Source organism: Ammodytes marinus (assembly GCF_949987685.1).
Source record: "Ammodytes marinus genome assembly, chromosome: 16".
Classification (NCBI taxonomy): Eukaryota; Metazoa; Chordata; class Actinopteri; order Uranoscopiformes; family Ammodytidae; genus Ammodytes; species Ammodytes marinus.
The window spans coordinates 14122706-14138210 of record NC_137220.1 but is presented as its reverse complement, the minus strand read 5'-3'; the positions used below and the strand labels follow the sequence as shown (position 1 = coordinate 14138210).

The 15505-nt window shown below is 39.4% G+C and overlaps 1 protein-coding gene across 4 annotated transcripts in view; it reads right to left on the bottom strand.

The window, feature by feature from the left end:
- Positions 1–1670: 1670 nt before the first annotated feature.
- The window catches only part of spag9a (sperm associated antigen 9a), a 33668-nt gene continuing 19833 nt past the window's right edge, over positions 1671–15505 (bottom strand). For 2 of the 4 annotated variants that reach the window (XM_080043463.1, XM_080043465.1), the window contains 16 exons: positions 14740–14904; positions 14202–14331; positions 13447–13536; positions 13234–13347; positions 12910–13102; positions 12115–12330; positions 10125–10338; positions 9422–9529; positions 9212–9292; positions 9023–9090; positions 8705–8856; positions 8047–8218; positions 7280–7393; positions 5906–6082; positions 5123–5260; positions 1671–3607 (listed from right to left, as the gene is read on the bottom strand). In XM_080043463.1, the coding sequence (XP_079899589.1) occupies positions 3489–3607; positions 5123–5260; positions 5906–6082; positions 7280–7393; positions 8047–8218; positions 8705–8856; positions 9023–9090; positions 9212–9292; positions 9422–9529; positions 10125–10338; positions 12115–12330; positions 12910–13102; positions 13234–13347; positions 13447–13536; positions 14202–14331; positions 14740–14904 (2251 nt within the window). In that variant the 3' untranslated portion in view covers positions 1671–3488. The remainder of the gene's footprint in view (positions 3608–5122; positions 5261–5905; positions 6083–7279; positions 7394–8046; positions 8219–8704; positions 8857–9022; positions 9091–9211; positions 9293–9421; positions 9530–10124; positions 10339–12114; positions 12331–12909; positions 13103–13233; positions 13348–13446; positions 13537–14201; positions 14332–14739; positions 14905–15505) is intronic. The other 2 variants (XM_080043464.1, XM_080043466.1) reach the window with 1 other exon arrangement.

Genomic DNA, 15505 nt, shown 5'->3' with positions numbered 1-15505 from the left:
AGCCACAACACACTGTGACGTCAGTGTGTGTGTGTGTGTGTGTGTTCGTCCTGCTGTCTTCCCACACATGGCTGAAAAGTAGGAGGAGGAGAAGGTGATGTGACGGAGGGACATAGACAGAGAAGTGGGGGTGGGCTTTACGCTGTGATGTCATTTCCTAGAATCTGTAATGTGCGGGGATGCTGCTGCATCCTACAGAGGCGTTTAATAGCACAGCCTCCTACTGGCCAGGGAAAACACCACATGAACACAAAACCAATCAGGGGAAGTAAGAGAATATCCATTCTTTCCAATACCCATACTTCCCTACTATTCAGTATGATAAAAAAAATTGTAGGTTCTTGTGGTCAGATGCAGCATGCTTAAAATAATTTAACATGCATTATATTAAACAGCAGGGCACCAACCATCGAAGGGAAATCATAGCCAATTGATTGATTATTAATTATAATTGAATTAATTCAGTCTCAATCTCCCAACAAATGTTTATTTTACGGAACATAACTTTTTTTTGAATACAAAATGGCTGTACTGCATGCTAACTAGATACTTTTAATTACCAGCTGTAGTATGTACTATATTTTTAAAAAAGAATATGCGATTTGGAACGCAGCCTGTGTTTGTGTTGTCACTTCACATTAAACAGCAGTGTTTTCTCATCTTGAGCCTTTGTTCTTTGCATGCAGACATCCACACTGATGTATGCCATCCTAGAGCCCGAGGATATCATGTTTTTTTCATCCTACAAGTTCTCCAGTTGTGTTGCAAACTAAAAAATCCCATGCAGCATTTACACAAGCTTCAGGCAGGATGATAGAATAAAACACATTTGATAAAATCTTGGTCTTCAATGAAAGCCTCAGACATTATACAAAAAATGTCATGTCTTTTGTTACCAGAGATGAAAGTCACATTCACATAGCTGTTGGCACTATTTTGGATAAATGAACATATAGCCCCATCTGGTGGTGATATGGGTCATTTATATCCAAGGAGTGGTATTGGAGATGATTTATGTGTTGTAGCCATTAAAATGTCCCCCATGGTCTAATACACATACATTGTAAACCTTGACCTTGATGAGGGACTGTAAGTAGTAGTGGGGTGGATTGTTTAGTTCCTAAATGATAAAAATATGTCTGCAGACAAGCACTTGACATGGAACATACTGTATAGCGAAGGGACATTTGCACACAGTTATAGTTGCAGAAGAAATATTGAACAAAGCTCAGGGGAATGGTTGAAGATTTGTTCCTTGAACATGTCTGTTAAGGTATTTTGATGTTTTTTTTTCAAATGGAGGTTTGTCAATTTTGGCACTAACAGGTCCAGAAATGTGGCTTCAAATTTCCAGTATTTTTCTATAAAATATATAATGTATGACCAAATAAGCCTAAAGCAAAAATGCATCTTTAATTGAGATTTGTTAAGCATTTAAGTTAAATTATAGAGTTAAATTTTAACTCTATAATAATCATGGCAGATGTGTCAGATCAACCTTAGAGTGTGTGTGTGTGTGTGCCTGCCTGCGTGTGTGCGTGCGTGCGTGAAGTGTGTATGTTTTTGTAACAAAAAGGTGATTGAGAAAATATGTTTTCAGGGCCTTTAACATACTCATTCAAACCTTTCAGTTCACAAAAATAAGACATAACAGAAACTTCTTCATGAAACTGAGTTTAATAGATTGTTAAAAATAAGGCTATGATGCTGTTTTTAGCAAACATTGACCAGGAGGAACCACTGTAATGGTGCCCAGAGAAGCCCGGTACAACAGGTAAACGTGACCAATCTCTGGATTATTACTGATGGACATACAGTGAGCACACACACACATACACTCGCTAACACACGCTGACAAATGCGTCTTGCTTTCAAACTCCTACAGGTACACACAAACACACATATAGACATCCAGCCCACCCAAAACGGTGGCAATAAACAAGATATTTAGCTTTAAACATAGCAGTGTTCTCTTTAAAAAAAAACATGCATAGCTTAGTACATGGATGTGTTGTTCTATAACCAAGTTATTGTTTACGCACTTTGATCTTATGGTCGTTTCAAATATTTCCAACATGATTAAAATTAATTGTTTTTATTTAACCATTATTAACAATCAAGTAAACTCATTGGACTATTTTTTGTTTACAATAGCCTTGTACTATATTTTGCTAATGTAGAAAGTTACATTCTGAACCAGGATAGGCTCCATGACAAAGGAAATAAATACTGGAATGGCAAAAACACAATATAAAGTTACTATTTTGAAAATGGACTGGAGGCCAATCATGAGTCAACTTATCATATAAAAAAAACAAATTTGAAACACCTGCTTAATGTTGGTATCCTGCTACCATCTTGCAGTCATCATTGAATTACTCACAACTTAATAAAAGTGTCTCACACATGAGTACAAAACACACATGATGCCTAAAACAACAACAAAGAGTTCATTGACAATAATTTCCTTTCAGGCCTCCGAATGAATTGGAAAAGGAAAATAACAAAATAGTCAGTTCCACTATGCTTATTCTTTTTTTCCTTTGGTTACTGGGGTGACGCCTCCCTAGAAATATTTGTACATTTTGTTCCCTTACAACAATGGAATAAGAGCATATAGTAGTGTAGTGTAGGTTACAATGGGTGTCCCCTTCCAAAAACCTCTAACAATTAACATGTAATATTTTTAAAGTGCCAATGAGCTGAAGCAGACGGGAAGCACCACCTCCAATGCGAAAACATGTTGAAAAAGGGGCTTGGTCTCATTCAGTAATAATACTAGCTTCTAAAGCAGTGATTTAAATTTGCCATTGATGTGCACAGGCTGCTTTTCTACTAATCAAATGATTCAGTTAAAGTAATTGGCCTCAAACACATTAAAAGAATTAAACCGTGTAAAAAAACTAATAGTTGATTTTATAGGTTGAAACCTGCCCCCTTATGGTGATTTTTAATTCTTTTTTAAGCGCTCAACCCAATAAAAAAAGACTGCGGTCAATGCCTTACGCACTTACAGACATGTGGTTTACAAATTTAAAAGTCTTGAGTGTGTATAATATACAGTAAAATATACTTCAGTTCAACTAAAACATTCCTGCTTCCCTTTTTTCAATACCTCAATCACTTCTTCCCTTTTTATCCTTCACAAATCCAAACCTTCTCTTTTTACCACAAATAACATTTGTTCATAAACGGCTCAAACTAACACCTTAAGCCACCCTGGCCCTTTTTTTCCCTGTGTGCGCTTGGACCATGGACGTATAAGATCTCTCCTCACCCATTTCAAATTCATGAAGAATACACAGTACAAAACATGGACTAAAAATAATAGTGTTTTTGTTTGTTGTTTTTTTTTTAACAAAGTAGTCAACTACTCAGGCATTAAGAACGATCAGTAATATCAAATTAAAAAACTTGTTGGAGGGCATGCGTAGGGTTGGTGGACGGCCCTGGCGTTGACACTACAGTCTGTGATATATTTTCATCTTTCAATGGTGAGAGGTTGAGACCTGCCAGACGATGAGGTGGCTCTGTTCAGCCTTGGTGGGCGTTGACTGCTGATTGGCTGAGGGCTCTGATAAACCGTCCAACTCGCCGCCTTCGTCCCCTGAAGGAAGAAGACCAGGAGTCAAACAAACTGTATTTTTTTAAATGCACCCTTTAAAGCCCCTGTAAACCCGAATCCACAAAATCCTTTTAACTATGTTATTTGGAGAGTTAGTTGCATGATCGTTAGCATCTGAAAAGAGTAAGGCATATTTATCAATCCAAATGAAAGATATTGTCATTCAAGTTTGATAAAACTCGCAGAAATTCGGTTTAGATGAGGCGGGCTATGCTCTGGTTCTTATGACACAATATGTATTTTGAACCAATCACGGCAGTTCTCTGCCCAAACTTTCTATCAAAACAATGACTGTTACCATGTAAATCGTTGGATAGCTAGTTGTTGTTGTTTTTTAACAAGTTTTATAATACGTTTATTTTCAATCTGATTTTTGTAAAAGCTTATTGAGTCACCCGACTTTGATAGATAGATAGATAGATAGATAGATAGATAGATAGATAGATAGATAGATAGATAGATAGATAGATAGATAGATAGATAGATAGATAGATAGATAGATAGATAGATAGATAGATAGATAGATAGATAGATAGATAGATAGATAGATAGATAGATAGATAGATAGATAGATAGATAGATAGATAAAAAAATATATACGCTATAAATATATGGTTAGATCATAAACTCACTTTTAATGTTCATATAAAAAATCTTGTTTGTCGACTACGACAAAAAATTGGCTATTTTTATAGGAACAAAACCACCTTCCCTTTATTTAGTAGGAAAAGGATTATTGAGGCAGTTTTCATGTCTGTCCTTGATTACGGTGATGTGGTTTACCGGCATGCATCACATTCATGTCTTAAACTCCTGGACTCTGTTTTTCACTCTGCTTTAAGGTTCATCACAGGAGATGCTTATGACACACACCATTGTCTTTTATATGAAAAGGTTGGGTGGTCCTCCCTTAAAGAGAGACGTGACGCACATTGGCACATTTTTATTTACAAAGCCTTGACCGGGAAGCTTCCTCGTTATTTAACAGAAATGCTGCAAATTTCAGATGGGCTTTATCAGACCCGCTCCACTGACATGCTTATGCTTTATGTCCCACAAGCCCGGTCTGAGCTGGGAAAGACAGCTTTTAGCTTCAGTGCCCCTGACTCCTGGAACAACTTACAGCAACAAATTAAACTAAATAACTTCATATCGTTTAACCAATTTAAACAAACTATCTTAAATCTGCCAAACTCTACCTGTAACTGTTTTAATTAGGCTATATTGTACTTTCACCCATTTCATTTTAATTGCTGCCACTCTTGACCACTATGTAAATGTTTCAATTGTTTTTCTCTTCACCTGTTGTTGTGTATTTGATGTATTTGCATTGAATATTGTTTATGTATTGCTGTTTTTCCTTTGAATTTGTTTGATCTCAACGTCATTGTAAATGAGGGTCACCCCTCAATTGGTCTCTCGAGGATAAATAAAAGTTAAATAAATAAATAAAATTAAATATTTGCATTTCCTTTGTATATACTCTGTTGTACTCACCCATTCTGAAGTCAATGTATCCTTCTCCTCCGCTCATCACCAGGTATGTGTTGGGCTCAGAGCAGGCTGTGTCAGAGGACTCAGATGGAGGGTCATCAGAGCCTGAGTCTGCACTGCCCGGAGGAGGCATGGCCTGACCTGGAACACAAAGCGGAAAATGAAAAAAAAAAAAACTTGTAAAGCCGTAAACAGGAATTGTATTTGCAGCATATATTTTCAGTCAAATATGATTGAAAAACAATAATAGACGTTCAGAAAATGGACCGTAATAATTTGAAAATAATAATTTATAAATGAGGGGCTACAACTAACGATTATTTCCATGATCAATTCATCTGCAGATTATTTTTCTTCATAAATCGTTATAGTCAATAAACAAAGAATAAAAGATAAACACATATGCAACAGGCAAAGGTCTACAAATGATCAAAGCCCAAACATACTGAATAATATGTTTACAATGATATAAAACTGAAAAATCATCACAAGCTACAGCCAACACATATTTTGGTATTTGTGGTGTAAAAAAATGACTGAAACAAATATTCAGTTGTTAAAATGGTTGCAGATTATTTAAATATTTTAAATAAATGTATTGTTGCAAGTACAGAAGAAGTTGATTCCTATTGGTTTGATACGAAATGATGTTATTTACAAACATACATGTAAGTACAATGAAAAATAGGCCGGCATTCGTAGATGGCTATACATTTTTTTGCAACATTGGTCACGATTTCTGGCACTAACCCTAAACCCATACCACAGTTTCCCTGGAAAGCTCACCTGGCACGGACACGAAAAACTTGACAGCATCCCGGTGTCCATGGAAACACAGCTGTGCGTGGGCCATGGAGCAGTATGGCACAGAGCTGCCCGGCGCGGCACAGTCTGAACCCTCATCACTGTAAACCCGCACTGCACTGCCGGGGCGATTTGGCACTGAACCCGCCGTCTTATTGGCTAAAGAGTAAGAAAGACAGCAATGATAAAAAAAGCTTTTGACATTTAAAGATGCACTATGTAACTTTGGGTGTGTCAGAGAAGTGAACATTTTATAAAGTATATTCTCATAACCACATATACTCCCAGGAAAAGTGGATCCCGGGAACTCTGAAGTTAGAAAGCCACCTTAAAAAGTGACTGTTTCGCTGTCATTGTTTACAGCAGCTGGGCCCACCGTTTTGTTAACAAACATGTTCTAGTCTTACGTTTGGATTTATGATAACAGCATTATTTAATACCAAAAATGTCACGTAAAGAAAATATTTTCTGTAAACTACCTGCATTCTCTGCAAATGCAAACAAGTCCCTCTCCCCTGAAACTGAATAGTGCACCTTTCAAATGTGCAAATGTTACGTTGACCACCGAGGTAAAAGTTATACAGACAGATGACCTACATTAAATGTTCAGCACTTTCTTCCAATAAGGTGTCAGGGGAGCTACACAGTGACTGTGAGATCTGTATCCATGGTAACACGGTTATATTTTATTCAACAACTAGCTCAGTGGATCATGTGAATCCTGGGAAAACTAAGAAGAGGATAAAGCGAGGAAGGATAGAAGGAAGAAGGAGAGAGGATGTTTAGATGCCAGGATTCAAAGAGATGACGATTGATATCACTTTCATGTCTGCACGGTAAAATTAAACCAATAACAGCCCATTAGCTTAGCTTAGCATAAAGACTAGAAACAGTGGGAAACAGCTAGCAGTCAGCTGTCCATAGACGAGAATATTTGGCCTCTAAAGCTCTCTGAGGCAGATGTTATGGTGTTTGTTTCATATGTGTACACACTCAAATGGGGACAATTTGCTGGACTATTTCTTGGCCGGGCGCAGTGACTTCCTGGCGTCTTTGTTGTCTGGCAACTTTACAGTGATATCTAGCCTACAGGTATAGGAGTGGTATCTACTCCCTCATCTAACTGATTTTAAAACATGCAAGCCAAATTATCTTTGGAAGGAAAAAGGAAATTACAAGCCACGTGAAGAGAACTGATATACTGTATACTCAAATACATCAGAGGTTGAGAATTCATCTCCACAAGAACGTTACAAAGCTTTTCAGTGAGTACACATGACAGATTAAAGTTGTTATGGAGATTGTTTGATTGTGTTAGACCTGAGTGGACTGCAATGCGCTGGTTGTGTGTGTTACCTTCAGACAGCGGGATGGAGATGATGACACCGTTTCCTGTCCCAACCCACAGTCGGCCGCAGGACACCATCAGAGCTGTGATCCTCACAAAGGAGAAGCCCAGCTTACCCGTACCTGCCACGCACGCACGCACGCAAACACACACACACACACACACACACACACACACACACACACACACACACACACACACACACACACACACACACACACACACACACACACACACACACACACACACACACACACACACAATTGTCTCTTTCCACTTGCAAAAGATCCTGAAGGAGGATCAGTATCTTCTTAAACCAACAATCAGAAAAACGCTTCTTTCAGACCATGTCTTCTCTTCCCCCTTTTCTATTTAAAGGTGGAGTCAGCGATTTTGTCATAATCAGTGAACATATTTTCACGATCCAATACATGTCCGTACTATGTGTGCGCTGGGGGTAAAAATCCATTGTTAATTCACAGCCTAGGGCATATTGCTAACTACGGTGGGCCCCTTTTGTTAAAATACCATGTTACCAGTTTACAGAGCCTAGGCTGTGTATTAACAGGTAATGTAGCAGATGGTGAGGATATATAAGTGTTTACTGAGTGTGACAAAAGGTAATTTTGTTGACAAGCGTTCTCCAGAATCGGAGACTCCACCTCTGAAAGGTTATATACAAACACACACTTCAAATAGTGATTCACGTCTTATGTTAAACAGTTTTTAATCAGGCAGGTAACCTGGTGGTATGCAGAGAAAAGCATGCGCCTACCCAGCATCTTGCTAACGTAGGGCTCAATGTCCACATCCTGCAGGTGCTGGTAGGTGTGTGCGTGGAACAGGCGGAGAGTTGAATCCAGTCGAATGGAAACCCAGATCCCGTCTCCCACCCAGGCCAGCTGACGCACCTGGCTCTCCTTACGAGGGTGAGCGTCAAACGACTTCTGCTCGGAAGTGAAGGAACAACAAGATTTAAAGACAAGAAGGTAACACAAGATTCAGAGGTACCTCCCCAGGGATATCCAAGTTAAAATGTAAGACTTTTTAAGTACCTTTTTTTAATGCCACTTAAAATGAAATTTAATGCCAACGTCAAGGCCATACTGGCAAAAGTAGGCAGGATATAATGGAAATGTTCACGCATTCTAAGGTACTTTTAATAAAGAACATTTATCATAAAGTCACATTTGTATATTCACATTGATGATATACTGTAACAATAGCTTTGTGAAGTATGTATATATAGCCTACTCTTCATAACAAAATCTAAAAAGGTGCTTATTTGTCACAGTACGACATATTTCCAAGTATTCAAGTCATTTCATTTTCCTTTATTTATTCTCGAAAGATCAATTGAGGGTTACCCTCTTTTACAATGAATGTATTCAAGTATACAAGAATTAATATTTTGAACATAGTGTTAGCTGTACCTCTATCCTCATGGCCTTAGGCTGGATGACATAGATCTTGTTCCTGTATCCACACCACACCTTGTCATGGACTACTGTCATACAGCGGATAGAGTGGTGGGGCCGGCCCAGGTCCAACAGGTGGTAGTTGGTTAAATCCCACTGACCATCTGCTTGGGAGAAACAAATTACCCATTATTTATTTAGCATTCACAATTGTTATCAGAGGTTTTACGAACAAAATATAGGTTTTACTGTTTAAAAAAATCAAAGAATACTTTGTATAGCTGATATTTTTTAGCTTCCTCTGTCAGAAAAAGCGCTAACCCACAGACTTACCAATGCTTCTGTGGAAAATTGCTAATGTCCCATCAGCCAAAGCCACAAGGACTCTCCCTTTAACATGCCTGTAATGACACATACAGTAGGACACTTATTTCCACATGTTTAACCTTGATTCAAAAATAATCATAAACAGTGTGTTTCTTGTTTGTTCATAAATAACATGACAGCCGACTCTGCACTCACACTATGCTGAGGATGGAGTCTTTCAGCTTGATGGCATGGAGACACTTCCTCCATCGAGCCACAGACGAGTGGACATACAGACTAGAGGCAAGGAGATGAAGAACAGTTGATGAGATAGCAAGGAGTACAAGTTCTGTGTATATGTCTATTTGTTTACATTGTTCAGCTGCTGCACTAAGAGCGCCCTCTAGCGGCCACTGTCCTGCTCACCATCCATTCTGAGCTCCCAGCCACATGGTGGGGAGGGCGCTGCTCATCCTCACCACTTCCCCCTCCGATGGCTCCAGCTCGTCGGGCAGGGAATTCACACCGTCCTGCCTAGGGGTGGTGAAAGAAAATGGATTCATGTAAACATCGCGATTCCTATCTTATCTTATTTTAAATTGATTCATAATTATTATCTTTTTTATTTATATACAGTATGTATTTCGCTCCCGCCGGTAATGCTGACTTCCCTATAAATCACATGCATTACTGCTTCACATTTAAATAGACATACAATGAAGATAGATAAGATATGGACTTTAATATGCTATCATGTTATAATTTGCCACAACGCCTCTTAGCACAAAGTGGACTGGAATAGATTCTGAAATCTGCCTTTGAACAGAATCGATAAAACGTCTTTGGATAGGGAATCCTTTATTTATTAGAAATATTAAAATATATTAATAACGAATAATTGTAACCCTTGTGACAAGTGAAGATTTAAAATATCATTCATAAATCAATATTACTAGGGTTGATGGTAATATTATCCTTTATAATAACTTCATACTTTATATGAAGGGCAGGTGAGCAGGATACGTACAGTTTTCCCATCAAGACAGGAGTTTTAGATTTTTTTTTTAATAGAAGCACTTTGAATTTTCATGTTTCATATCTTCGGTGTTTACATAACACTATTGCTCACCTGTGTGTGTCAGTGGGTGGTGAGTCAGTGGGCCCTACTCCCAGTGGGTCAGTGAACACATGCTCTGTGTAGATCCCTGGCTGGTTGTGGTCCGCTCCCTGCTCCTCCTCCTCCCCCTCTTCCCCCACACCGGCGTTGGCCTCTGTGGCTTCAGTGGCCTCTTCTGCTGGAGCAACACTGTCCTCTGTCGGGCTGGACTCTCTAGACAGCTCCACTGGGGGAAATGTTTAGTTTAGTTTAGTTTTTTTGCACACGTCATCATCAGATCATTGAGATATATTACTTTCATGATACACTTCATGGCAATGCAGGACACGTGAAATGGAATAGGATAAACAGGCATTCAGAGAAATTACAAGAAAGTCGAAACACGTCTCACAGTAGAATAGACACAACACAAATAAAATATCACAAACACAGACGATCCCATAATGTTGTTACATTGCGAACATTCATTTAATCATAGGTTAACAGCAGTTCTTTCCTTCAGATATTTCTTGAAGATGGAGATACAATGAAACAGTTTCAAACTTTTTCATCAAGCTGGTTTCAGATATGTGGCCCTCTGCACACTACACTCAGGCGTGTGCACTTGAGCTTTGTTTTTTGTTGTTGCCAGGGACAAGATGTATTTAACAAAATTAATTACAGCTGGCTCCCAAATATCTCGGTTTGATACAGGAACCCTGGTAGATCTGACAGAGGTCGCTAGTGGTCCAGATTAGGGGTGTGCGGAGACGTCATTATCTGTATCTGTATCTGTATCTGTTCAACAAACAACATTATCTGTATCTGTATCTGTATCCGGATACACAACAAGAAGTGGGCGTGGAGTGTACCGGAAGTTTCTTTTACATTAGCCTACATTAAAGGAAGTCACACCTAAATTGATTTTCTAAACTAATATTCATTGTCAATGCAATTGTTGTCCCTTCAAAGCATCACATTGATGTAATGTTGACATATAAGTCAAAAAGTCAGATATACTGTATTTCTATCTTTTCATCTCTCTCTCTCTCTTCTTTGTTCTCAGAATACGAAGAAATTCAGGGAACGAAAATATTGATAAATAACAGCCCGAATCTGTGCATAGGCTACTCACTGTTAGTAAATGAGGGCCAGTGTTTTACTTTTAACTTAATTAATGTATCCCTTTAATTGGGGGAAAATATATTTTTTATCTCTATCTCTCCCCCTCCCTCTTTTTTTTTTGTTTTACTAAACTAAGATTTAGGAACAATAGCCTATGTATCAACGTGCCAATCTCATAAACCCTAAATAATATGTTAGCCTTTCCACAAAGCCACATGTGATTTTAATGTGTCAAGTTTGCAGTTTCCGATTTTATTGTATAGGTCCTGAAGTAGGCCTAGCCGTATACGCATTGATTGACAGCTGAAAAAGAACAGGTCCTAAGCATCAGTTTGATGGAAACGTTGTGGTGTTTGAAAGAGTTTAAGCAGTAGGCCTAGTGAATGTAAATACATCGGGAAGGGCTGACGGTGACTCGGGGTGCAGCATATTCCATCGGTTCGTCTCTTCTCCGCCACGGCAGCGGCCGGGTTACGAGGAAACTCACATAAAAAACGGCAGCGAATGAGACCGGTAGAACCCTCTATTCAAGGGAAAGGGCGAACGCGCTGCGTTTATCAGTGGATAAAAAGAGAGAGACCGCGGGTCACGGGACGCGCACAGTCCTCTCGTGTCCACCGCAGAACAGCTGTTAGTGTCATTCTACCTGTTGTGTCATTGAGGCGGAACGCGCTGCGTCAATTAGGCGCATAATATATATAAAAAAAATCCCCGAATAATAACGGGACTATTCGGAAATTATCCGTATCCGTATCTAACTCATTATCCGTGCTTATCCGAATACATATTCGGATTCGGGCTCATCCCTAGTCCAGATTGTCTTCAATTCTAGCCGTGTGGCTGTATAACACATAAGGAAAATGCCCTAAACAAAATATTTTTTTCAGCAGTGAAGTACCTGAGCCAGTCATGGCGCTATGCTCGGCGGGCTGATCAGTGACACCATGGCTGGCGGTCTGTGGTACGGCGGTGGTCCCCTCTGTTGCCATGGCGCTGTCGCTGCCCGCGGAGCCCACACTGGCCACACTGCCCGCCAGCGACACCACGTCACCTTGGTTACCATCGGGGTCCTGGGGAATCTCTTCGCCTGCTGGAAAATCACTCTCCAACGCACCTGGAGAAAAGAAAGCACAAACAAGCTTGCAGTCAAAAGGCAAAGCTGATGGAATGGAAAAATAAATGATGCAGTCACTGATGAACAAAGACACATTTACAACCTTTATTTAACCTTTATACTCAGACACTGGTTTCCCTCATTTCCAGCGACGAGTTTCAAAGTAAATACAAATTAAATATGCAGAATCACAAATGGAAAAAAAGACAAGATGTAACAAAAGAGAAGATATAATAAAAGCATATGGCAAAATTAAGGAAACGATTTTAATAAAAAAAATTTAAACAGGAAGTCAGTTCAAACAAAAATAAAAAATAAATGGGAATCAAATAAAATAATTACAAACAGAAGAACAGAGGCTGGTAATCAGGGATTTAAACTCTGTAAAACTAGGAAGGACAGCAATCTTTAAAGGGCATTTCAGGTCGTTGCATGAGTTTGGGGCGCACCGAAATTCCAAGATTGAAAAATACTTTTTGGGGACATTTAAGTAACTTGGGTAGATCACTTGATCAAGGAACAACGGTAGCCAAAATTCCAACCAAGCAACTTTGAAATAATAAGCAGCACTCAGCCTACCTGGCACACTGGCGATGCAGACCACGTGGGTATTGCAGGCGTAGAAGCTGTCCAGGAGGTCTGAGGGCTGACTGGCGTCCAGCACCATGACCTTAGTGGATGAGTGGGTGCTGGTGCAAACCCACACTCTGCTGGAGATCTCATCGTGAAGGAGCAGCTCCCTCTCTTTCTCCTGCTCACCTTTCTCATGATCCTTCAGGAGAAAGACCACATCAGTTATATGAACTCAATGGGCTTATAGAGTTCATTACCCATTCAAACATGTGGTAAAACAAAAACACTGCAGGATAAATACAGCCTCTTTCTTACACCATTCACACTCACCTTATTGTCTTGCTCTAACTGGTCCAGGCTGCTCTGAGAACCCTTGGTCTGCTTATGGAGGTCTGATAATGTTGTCCTGCCACCAGACAGGTTGACCCCTGCAGCACACCACAGCTAAGGGAACAGAGAGAGAACACGTTTTAAAATATATCTCACTTTAATAGCATTTCCGCTTGTATCTGTATCTCTCTCTCTCAGTGTTGACTAACGTACCTTCATAGAAGCATCTTTCTGATCCAGAGGCCTCAGGTACACCGGTACAGGTAGGTTCATTTTGTTCTCCGCCTGTCCACCGTTTGACACCTGTCGGGGGTTAAAACCAGCACATGGAAAGAACATGATTTTCAGCCAAATTCAGACAAAAAAAACGCAACAAAATTAACACCTCCTAAAGCCGAAAACCTGTACTATCGTCTGAGAATCATAAAAACTTTGGGATAGTTATTTATAAACTTAATTATGGTAGTAAATAAAGTTTTGTATATTTCAATTTCAATTTGGGAAGCAAAATTGAAATTATATATGAGTGGATAGAGGGCTTCACTTCCACCTACTCCTTTTCGGACACCGTTACTCTTGTTTTCTATGTGTTTGTGCAATCTTTTTTCTTTCTGATCAAAATAAATAAACATATTTATTAATTTACCGAAATGTAAACAAATATGCACGGCTCAAGTTCAACTGGTTTCAATTTCAACATTTAACTTCCTGTTTGACCCCCAAAAGCATCATGGAGACTGTAGTTCCTAAACCTACAAATAAGGTTAGGGTAGCTCCATCTGGTGGACAATTTAAAAAAAAAAATCTACAACAGCCTGTGGCAAATTTAGATGAACCCATTGGAATTGATAGTCTTGATACTAAAATTGAATGAAAAAAAATATTTGGAGAAAAAAAAATGAAAATTATTTTTAAAAAACTGCCAGATTTCCTCCCAATTGATTCCTATTGAAGCATTGATCTCCTACCTTGTATTTGCTGGGCAGGCTCCAGCCGTGTGCAGTGACCCGTCCATCCTCCTTCTGCATGTGAACCTTCACCTGCCTGTACTGGGCTCTCTTCTGCTCTTTACGCGATGGTGAACTGCACTGGTCTTTGCTACAACAAGAGCATTACTGCAGGTTATTGGCTGAAAAATAACATTCCTACGATGACGTTTGGAATATTCATGAGTGACGGACATCAAACACACACTGCTTACAAAAAAACTGCTTACAAATGAAGCATGATTTAATCATTTTGTCACTTTTTATGCAAGGACTGACTATGGTGTTTAGGTTTACTTTTGTAATACCACGATAACTCAAAGGAATATGACATGCTTGATAGATGTGCCTTTTTCAGCTGTTGTGTTACGTTTAATTTGTTGTTTCTTTCTCTTTAGTAAATTGTTGTATGTAAAACTGGGATAAACACATTTCACGTTTTTTGTGTCCTTTTTTAAAATGCCCCTCAACACGTTTACATATAATTTAACACACACAACACTTGACCAGCATTACTCACTCTTCGTTGAGGAAGTCGAAAGTCTTGGACTTCTCAGTGGGGAACTGTGAGAAGGTACTGCTCCTCTTGACCAGGCTGCCCGGGGCGTTGTACTTCACATTGGACTGGGACTCCACCTTCTTCATGGTGGGAGAATTGGAGGAGGAGCTGAACAGTCTGCTGAAGCTGAAGGTACAGAAAGAAGAGGGGGAAACAGAGCACACAGGAGGGGCAGGGAAAGAGCAAGGTATAAGGGGGGTGATCAACCAACCGACTGCACAACCAAAGGACATTCCACCAACATTTAATGCACACTGACGTAAATCATGCTGGGAGCACTTCATTTAACTAGGACTGTTCGTCAATACGTAACCAGGGCGAGGAATTTTATCAGTGAAATGTTGCTTATATTCCTATATAAACTGGCGCTCCATGGTGTAGTGGGTGTAGAGCACATACTATATAAAGTATATTACTGCTTCATTTCTTTATTCAATATTTTCTTTATATCTTCTCATCTAAGCCTGCTAATAAAAGAGCCTACAGAACATGTGTTTTTAAGCTGCTGACTGTGTGACAACAAGAGTAGGAAAACATCCAAAGACACACAGCAGGCAGGAGACGGGAACAAGGAGAGAGTCATGGCTGAGCAGTTTGGTGATAATCACAACTGATGCACTGCACGGAAAGAAGATGTTTATGGATTAAAGGTGGAGTCAACCATTCTGGATAGCGCTTGTCGTCAAAATAACTTTGTCAAAATCACTTTGTCAAAATCAGTAAATAT